At 39.8% G+C, this 9,613-nt stretch overlaps 2 protein-coding genes across 2 annotated transcripts; one reads left to right on the top strand and one right to left on the bottom strand.

Annotated features, from left to right (window-relative positions):
• Positions 1 to 212: 212 nt before the first annotated feature.
• bbs12 (Bardet-Biedl syndrome 12) lies at positions 213 to 3,077 on the bottom strand. Its single transcript, XM_034093249.2, has 2 exons — positions 2,970 to 3,077; positions 213 to 2,285 (listed from the first exon to the last, which is right to left on the bottom strand). Exon 2 carries the CDS (start codon positions 2,271 to 2,273, stop codon positions 354 to 356), a length of 1,920 nt encoding a protein of 639 aa, XP_033949140.1. The 5' UTR covers positions 2,274 to 2,285; positions 2,970 to 3,077; the 3' UTR covers positions 213 to 353.
• A 104-nt stretch (positions 3,078 to 3,181) lies between these two features.
• On the top strand, positions 3,182 to 8,904 carry cetn4 (centrin 4). Its single transcript, XM_034093250.2, has 5 exons — positions 3,182 to 3,284; positions 4,038 to 4,193; positions 5,784 to 5,912; positions 6,109 to 6,246; positions 8,702 to 8,904. The coding sequence occupies exons 1-5, from the start codon at positions 3,282 to 3,284 to the stop codon at positions 8,789 to 8,791; spliced, it is 516 nt and encodes a 171-aa protein (XP_033949141.1). The 5' UTR covers positions 3,182 to 3,281; the 3' UTR covers positions 8,792 to 8,904.
• The last annotated feature ends 709 nt before the right edge of the window (positions 8,905 to 9,613 follow it).

Consider the following 9,613-nt stretch of genomic DNA (forward strand, 5'->3'; position numbering starts at 1 on the left):
ATCATTAAAGAAGTCGTCGGATGCTTTCGTGAACATGCATGAATTAGGAATATTCATGATTTTCACAATTCAGAATCTCTTCCTCAGTCTCAGTGTGGATTAAAGAGTCAGATAAACTCAAGTGTCATATAATAATTTGTCTCCCCCAAGTGGTAGCACATGTGAAGTTTTTAAAAAAAATGTTCTTTGACTATTTATTGACGACAAGAAAATAAAGAATATGAAAACACTTTATTGGACTTTTCCTTTGTACCAGTCATACACAAATACATTACAAACAAGTTAAATACATATATTTTTCCAATTCGGGATCAAAAACAATCAGACGTGTAGAACAGCCACTCAAAATGAAATCACAACAGCATCAGCTTTTCTTGTGTATCACCAGATGTTTGGTCAATGCCCGTGATGACCTCCGCATCGGTCTGCAAGACCAGGACGACCAGATCCAGAGCTTTCCTCCATGCTTCCTGCTTCACACTCAGATTATCATAGATCTTTACTGCGGGTGCTTTGCTCGACTTAATCAGTAATGAAACTCCACTATCCTCCTCTTCACCTTCCAAGGAAAGCTGTGAGAACTTTGCATCAAGACTTTCGTTATTGTTCTGCAGTTGTTGCCGTGCCGCCGTCATGGCTTTGACTTTTGAGAACCTTCCGGTGTTAACCATTACGGTGGATATGTAATCTAATAAACCATCCGCAATGAGGTTCAACACTTCGCCTCTGTAAGGGTTAGCGGCTGAGTTCCTCTCTCTGTGATGCTTGACATGTGTCTCTGCTTCCCTTTGAAGGTGGTGAACACAAAGCATTTCTGTCACTCCAGCACCAGGCAGGAGGACTTTGTCTTCCAGCATGTGGTGTAAACGATAAGCACAGGCCCAGAACCGGTCCTCCATGGCCTGCAGCTTGCCATGTACGCAGCTTGAGAGAATCACTGTCACCAACTCGCTGTGTTCTACAGTGGAAATATTCACAGTAATTAAAGGTTTCCCTTCATAGCTGCTGAGGTCCCTCCATATTTCAGCCTGAACACCAACGCCGACACAGTGCCTACTCAACTGGGTGGCGTATGTCACCGGAACAGCTCCCGTTGCTTTCGCAAAGGCTCTCAAAACGGAAGCCTTCACTTTTTCCACCGCAAGTATATGGTGTCTACAACAGCGCTGAATCACTTCCTCGCGAACCAGCCCGCTGACAAGTATCAGGTTCACGCCCAGGTTCAACAGAAGTGCCACGACCTTTTCCGTCCACTCTTTGTCTTGGCTTGAACTTGTAAAGTCGGACTGGTCGCTCACGCACTGTACACCCGTTAGCTTTTTAAAGCCAAGATGGCGATAGGTGTCTGATAAATCTCCATTAATTAGAGCAACTCTTAAGGACTGTTCTTTTAAGTGATGTGCAACTAAAGCCTGTTCATCAGATACAAGAACGACGCAGCCTGGTAAAACACATGCATGCTCCTCTGGTACACCAGGAAGCACACAAGTCATCACTTTAGTAACATCAAATGTGGAACAGCTGATGTTTTCTGGATGATTTTTTGACTGTACTCGGCTAGCTTCTACTACTAAATTCATCGCATCGACACAACCGTGACTCAATCCCTTTGCGATGTGTGCAATGTCAGGGAGCTTAGGGCGGTCAGGTTGCGTTACTGTTGAGACATTTTCTGATCTGGCCTCGTACAAATGTCTGCTGAGTTTTATTTGTCTTTGTCTGCTGCCATTGAGAGTCTTAAGACCAACTGTTGATGTCTCCTGCAGGTTGTGTGATGCGTGGGAAGCTTCCACATTGGGTTTCTTTGACAGTTGAAATCCTAAAGCATGTGATTTCGCATTGAAGCTCTCAGGTGGCTCAACATCGAGACCGTCAGTGGAGACGCTGCTTTTCCTGCAAACATCGACGCATATATCCACCCCGTCGGACAAAGCAGAGATGATGTGAGGGACTGGAATCCCTCTCTGAAGGCACTCCAGAGCAGCACGACTCCACGCTCCTGCGAGAAACAGCAGGCATCCCGACCCCGTGTGATAGACCTTCTGGTGGGCCTGGATAGTCTCGTGAACCAGCTGACCCACGGCACAGCTCAGCTGCAGACTCTCAAAGATGTGAAAACAGGAGCACACCAGCGCTGACTCCCCGCTCGCTTCATCCTGGATGAACTTGTACTTTTTATTGGGGCCCAAAGAGGAGTGTGTGATTCCTGCCAGCGCTGCGAGCTTCTGAAGTCCAACATGTTGTCGGTGGTTTATAATGGTGCTTCCAAGCATTACTTGAGGTGTCTGAATTGTAAAAGGAAAATAAATATTGATTACAAACTAAAAGTATTGAGTTTGGTTACCATTGTGTGTGTTAAGTCTTACTAACATTAATATGTAGTGAAAGGGAACTAAGTACAGTTTATTTTGTATTAGCATACGTTTGAGGCATGGCACTATATGCTATAGTACTTTATACTTTACTTAATTACATTTCAGTGGGGAATATTATACTCAACTAAGCCTATATCTGGCATCTAACCCTAACTCTTGTAACAAGTAACCTGAAAAGTTATAATATTACATACAAAACATGTGATAAGCTTGTACAATATGGAGCATCATTATATATTAAATGAAGCAGCAGTCACTTTAGAAGTGTGAATAGAGCAATAATATAATATGCATACAAAACACATGTTATCCTGCATTATGTTAGATACTTAAGATAAACTTAGCTGGTAATACTTGGTGAACTTTAACATTTTGAATGCAGGACTAGCTATTAAGTGTGCATTAAGGTAGCTTATTTCTACAACAAACCTGCAAGACAGGCAGAAGCGTGCATGCTGAGCTAACAAGCTAATACTTTACTTCGAAAACAATACGTAACTTCTAAATTAACACTGCCAAAAACGAACCGAACCTACATATGTCTGCACATGAAGATTTAGCAAAACAAGCTTAATCTATAAAGAGTATTTTTACCTTAATTTAATGACATATGATAGTTGTTTCTGTTCCCACTGACCAGCTGCTCCGGGGAAAAAGATTAAGCACTGCGCATGCGTATGGTTGCCAGGCGACAAGAAACGGTCTCAACCATTGGAGGACACTGTAAAATCCCGCCTATTACCGTTTGCAATTGGCTATTTTAATTACGTCACGCTGCTATAATGGTTTCTATTGGCTATCTCACATGTCATTCAACATAAGACCGTTGCTGAGTGCCTGCTTTGTTGACATCCGGTTATCATACACAACTTTTTCGACTTTCCCGGCTGGAAAACATTCATTTAAATGGTATGTTTTCATATACATGTTTGGTACAATGTATTTCATTTTCAGAAAAGGTCGGGAGTTACCCTGAAATGCTGACAGACATTGATATATAGCCGTTCAACCGTGTTTGTTGGTTAGCCTCATGGAAGCTAAAGTTAGCTAACTAGCATGATAGCAACACACAGTACTTGGGGCTCTTTCTGCTGCTCCTGAATAATTAGTTACTATCAGTGGTGGAAGAGGTACTCAGATCTTGTACTTGAGCAAAAGTAGAAGTGTGGGAATACTCTGTTACAAGTAAAAGTCCTGCAATCAATATGTCACTCGAGTAAAAGTACAAAAGTATTGGCATCAAAATATACTTGGTACCAAAAAGTACTCATTTAGCAGATTGGTCCATTTCAGAATAATATTATATGTTTTGATTATAATTATTGATGTGTTAATGTGTGTATATAGCTGGTGAAGGTGGAAATCATGTGTTATGTATTTATTTTCTGCAGGGTAGCTGGTGAATTTCTACTAACTAAAGTCGTATTTGATTATGTTTTATTATTATAAAAGCAAAGTAACTAAAAGTACTACGTTAATGTAGTGGAGTAAAAGTACAATATTTGCCTTTGAATTGTAGTAGATTAGAAGTACAAAGTAACATACAACTTACTTTACTGTAAGAACAGCACTTGAGTAAATGTACTTAGTTAACTTTAGACAACTAGTTACTATCTTATACAAAGAAGCAACCACCTCTCAATGTGTGTTTTTTCTTCTTAGGCTTCAAGTTACCGAAAACCAACCTCTTCGTCTGGTCCAAGGAAAAAGGCAGTTCCCAAAATGGAACTGAACGAGGAGCAAAAGCAAGAAATTAAAGAAGCTTTTGACCTCTTCGACACAGATGGCACTGGAACAATAGATGTGAAAGAGCTGAAGGTGGGTTCCTGGTCTAATAGAGATGGCAGGACGTGTATGTCTGGATGCAGAGATAGAAGAACTATAGGATTATTAACTTAACTATAAGTAGCAATACTACAGTGTTAAAAAAACTCAATTAGAAGTAAAAGTCCTACATTCAAAATTGTACTTAAAAGTACAAAAGTATTAGCATCAAAATATACTTTAAGTACCAAAAGTAAGAGTACACATTTTGCAGAATGGGCCATATAAGCCACTTATATTTTAGCTATTCTATTATAATTATTGCATTAATGTGTTCATCACTTCAATGTTGCACTTGTGTCGCGGTTATTTGAATTACTTCATATACTACAGGGTAGCTTAAACTATGATATTATATAATAATGTATGTATTTTGTAATAATACTACTGTTCTTAAGCTGCAAAGTAATGGGTAACTAAAACTGTAAAATAATGTCGTAGAGTAAAAAGTACAACATTGATTTACAAAATATAGTAGAGTAGCATAATGTGAAAATACTTACATGTTTTACTTAAAGGTAGGGTAGGTAAGAATGGAGAAACCAGCTCGAGTGAGCTAGAATTTTGAAAGTACGCAGCCGAAAAAAATCTGCCCCTTCCTTCAGACTTCCTTACAGATTCCCTCCTCCAACACACACGCACGCGCACATGACCAATGAGGGCACAAGATAAGTCTGTGCCCAGATGGAAGGCTGACAGGCAGGTAGGCCATCCAGTTACTTTAGCCGGGCCGGCTCAGATGATTGGTCGTGCTTTTTACAGCGCCACGGCTTCCACAGATGATATTTTTTAATGTATTTGTTGTCTAAGCATTTCATGTATTCATTGCCATCGGGATGTTAAAAGCATTCCATGGAATATAATAGGGATGGGAACAATTAATCGAATATTTGAATATTCGAAATTATTATTCAGTTATTCAAATATGAGAATGAGTTATGAATATTTTTATTGTAATTATTTTTTTTTTGGGTGGGGTACCTAAGTTGATTACATATGATCAAATGGAATAATTCAATGTATACGACAGTGCCATAGCTAAATGTGTTGGGTTTAAAGGTGTGTTTTTCTCCGCTCACCGGTCCCTCACAGCGGGCAGAGCTGCAGGTGCTCTCTCTCTCTCGCTCTCTCGCTCGCGCGTGCGCGCGCCAGGTTATACTTCACTCGCGTTTCAAATCCATCAGAAAACCAAGTTATGTTTTAAGCATGAAAGCTGTAGGCCTATAGCTGTCAACTGTTCAAACTGTGATCACCAGTTAAATACATTTGACAACTTCGACTTGGTTTCTATACTTATTTGAACATGTATTTATTTTTTAGTAAAAACGTTTCCCCCGGTTTTTTTTTGTTTTTTTTTATAGGATATGTACATTTCGGTTAATCGTTTTTTGCCTTCAAATTCCCATCCCTAGAATATAACAAAGTGTTTCTGAAGTGAATTCCCTACCCCACCTTTAAGTACAGTACTTGAGTAGATGCACTTTGTTACTATCCACCACCGGCAGAAAGCGTACGTGTTGATGAACAAATGCCCTGATAATGGGGACACAGCCGCCTCAGATTTCCCCTGTGTCTGTTCCACAGGTTGCCATGAGAGCGCTGGGCTTTGAACCAAAGAAAGAAGAGATCAAGAACATGATCGCAGACATTGATAAAGAGGGCTCTGGAACAATTGACTTCAATGACTTTCTCACTATGATGACAGTAAAAATGGTGAGTGTAACACACCTGCCTAATATCCTGGGAACATTCTTAGAAATCAAAATGTGTCATAACAAGTGTCTAGATTTCAAAAATGTTATTAATAGGTGTCGTTTTGATGACCTTTGGTTGGCAGTTCCAGTAAATGGGAAACGGCTTGAATCGACGCTGTAAAATATGAATCACCATTATGTTTTCACGATAATAGAATGAAAAAGACTCCAAAGAAGAAATATTGAAGGCTTTCCGGCTGTTTGACGACGACGGCACCGGAAAAATATCATTCAAAAATCTCAAGAGAGTTGCCAAAGAGCTGGGTGAAAACCTCACGGATGAGGAATTACAGGTATTGTATTTTTATTTTTTACTCTGTATAATGTTTTTGGTAGTCCATGCACATAGACATGCCCCTTCAAGAAGATGTGTTGTACTGAAGCACTCAAAGCCCTTCTTTCTTTCTTTAGACAAAGTTAGGTTTCTATGTATTTAAGTAAGTTATAACCTTTGCCAGGGTGTCCGCGGCGTCTTTAAAAGTATTAAACGGCATTTTCCAAGGTATTACATTTTGTCTGCGTCCAAATGGTTGGAAGATAAGGAGGAAGGACAATCCATACTGTATATAGTCAATGTGAGGTAAAGTGTGTCGCCAAGGTAACCGGTTAAAACTCCAAGTGGCGATGAGGTCTTAAAATGTATGGAAAAGGTCTTGAAAGGTCTTACATCTGACTTCAGGATTCCTGCATATACCCCGTTTGTATTAATAGTTTGTTTTGCAATTCTCGATGCAGGTTTCTTGAAAGAGTCTGTTTTCCTCACACTGCGCTCATGTCTGAGGACTGAGAGTAGTTTCAGCAATAATCCTACTTTCACATTTTGTTCCGTTGCAAAGAACCTTTGCTCTATGTATCTTTCATTTATAGAAATGGTTGCTGCGGATACAAGCCAAAGAAAAAATATTAGTTTTCTGATAAAGTACTATGTTGCGTTACTATGCAAACATTCATGACATGTTTTAATTGTAGCAGGAAGCCTTAAAACTTTCCCTCCATGCCGATAAAGACTAGAAACATCCCCCCCCCTTCACCACCCGGCTCAGTTTAGCTCAATTTCTCTACATTTATTAAATTATTTAATCCCATATACACACTTAATAATCAGGCCAAGCCTAACACTGCTGTGAAAACCTCCGACTACAACATTACATTACATGTTAGACGCTTTTATCCAAAGCGACTTACATGCTCAATACTGTGGGAAATCCCCACAGGAGCCATTTGGGTGTCTCAGGGACACATCCACATCCACTGCAGTGGGGTTTGAACCTGTGACCCCCTGATCCCAACACAACGCACTAGACCACTGTGCCACACGCCTCCGACTACAACAAATATATTTATAACCGAGGGAAAATCCTTTGGCAATTATTAGTTTCTGACTCCCCACAAGTTACCGATTGATTTCCTACTCGCTCATGGTCCAGGCTTTCTAAAATGTTAGTTTCAACAGAACAAGTTGTAGTCCCTGTATGTTACATAAGAGAAACGGTTTTATTTTATACGCTTGACGGTGTGTCAAGCGTATAAAATAAAACCGTCAGCCAGGCTGTCTTTTCATTCCACGCATCCCATCAATGGAATTCAATACCACAACCAATAAGAGAGTCCTCATCCTACTGCACACTCAAGCAGTGTTAAAAAGTGGCTCGTTAATAATCAAGTGTCAGCACTGATGTGTGGGTGTAGGTGTTAGCATGAGTGCGTATTGTGAATGTTTTATTTATTATCATGACTTCCTCTTATCTGTATTCAGTGAAGTCGTCTGTTTGTTATTTTTTTGGTATAACAATGTCGTGGTATATTAATTCTTGCTTAAGGGATGCCTATCACCATCTGGCAAAGGGACTATCGGTGAAATCTAGCCTTTTGGCTAATTCGAGTACTTTTACATGTTGATTAATGTTTAATGTACACTGTCCCTAGTTTTAAATCAATTCAATACGTCGCAACTAATGAATGAGTTTCCCTTCCCTTTACTAAGCTGGAGCCTCCTAATCTAAACTCTGCCTTAAAGCACTAAATGTATAGAGGCGAAGTCCCGCCCATCTACTTCCGACCCATGGGACCTTATTTCGGAAAAATTATGTAATGAAGTCAATGGGGAAAGAAAACGTATCTTTCGATCCCGTTTGAATTGTACCACGAATTACATTTGTCAATCTTAAAAAATAATTTCCATGTCAAAAAAGTCACAATTTGTCATAAAACTGTTGAAATATAAGACTATGAAAAATACGCAACTAGAAAGACTACAAATCCCAGAGTCCCGGTCCAGCATGCTGGCTCTTAGGAACCGGCTAACTCCCCTTGTGTGTACGTACAGCTCTCAACACGCCCAGACTTGGAGTGATTTTCACCTCTTTGAAAACACAAAACAAGTGTTACTTCACATTTCTATTTTTTTTACTTTATCTTTTAAATTGACAAACATCATGAGGTCCCGTGGAGGTGCCCCCCCCCCCGCTCTCTATAGGATTTATCACGCAGTAAGAGCTGATTTCACTTAAAGAGGAATGCATAACGTTCCTCTTCACTTTCACTCATTAGCTTCACATCACCCAGATCTTTACAGCGAAGACTTAGTTCCCCTTCTGTTCTCACACGTTGTATCAAAATGGCAGCTTTCGGCTATTTCTGAGCAGCGTGGGCTCTGAAACTGAGAGGTCACCGTCAGTCGCAGTGAGTGCTCGCTCCGTCATGTGATGCATCAAGCGTACCTTTCAGACTTTATTTCTTCCTTTTTAGGAAATGATCGACGAGGCGGACCAGGATGGTGACGGCGAGATCAACGAGATGGATTTCATGAAGATAATGAAGAAGACCAATCTTTACTGAGCGGCTTACGGCCTTCCTCTGAGATTCACTTTTGAGTCGAAAACACTTTTTACAGAAGCTCTTTTTATCGGGACAGATTTGTGTCGTTTGTGAATAAATATTTTAACATACTGTATCTTTGCACAGCTTTCATAATGTTGATTCCGTCAGTGTGGTGTTTCAATTGAACCTCCCTCAGATGCATATCGTCTGCATCTACAGGCAGACAGACCTCGGGGAACAGACAGTGAAAGTTGTGTGACTCAGCTTGTGTCGACGAGCTTCGATTATTTTACCGTAGACAGAAATGACAAACTCGACTTGGGATGAGTAACTGTAACTAAAGTCGCTCTCACTTCAGCTTTTCTGTTACTGAACAAAGTCAGCGTCTGCGGGACGACTCTCTAATGTGATCGCGTTATAGGAAAGCGCTCCAGCTGATAATTATAATCTACAGAAGAAGACTTTATTTGCTTTGAGTGAATACTCTTTTAAACCGAGCAATACAGACGAGAGTTAGGCTGCAATATCCAACTCTGCAAAACTCATCTGTATTTTATTAGTACGAATTCACCACTGTATTTTATCATGCACATTTTTACATATTATTTGACATTAAATATTGATTTTGTCTTTGTCAAGGCAAGTTTAGTTATATAGCACCTTTCAACACAAGGCAATTCAAAGTGCTTTACAAAAAATGAAAGACATTAAGAAAACGGCATTTAAAATCAGTCATTAAAAAGATAATAAAATAAACATTAAAAGAAAAAATACATGGATAAAAGTTACAGTGCAGTTTAAGATGTGAATAGTTCAATTAAAAGACAGACTTTAGTTTTG

This window comes from Pseudochaenichthys georgianus, chromosome 10 (assembly GCF_902827115.2).
Source record: "Pseudochaenichthys georgianus chromosome 10, fPseGeo1.2, whole genome shotgun sequence".
NCBI lineage: Eukaryota > Metazoa > Chordata > Actinopteri > Perciformes > Channichthyidae > Pseudochaenichthys > Pseudochaenichthys georgianus.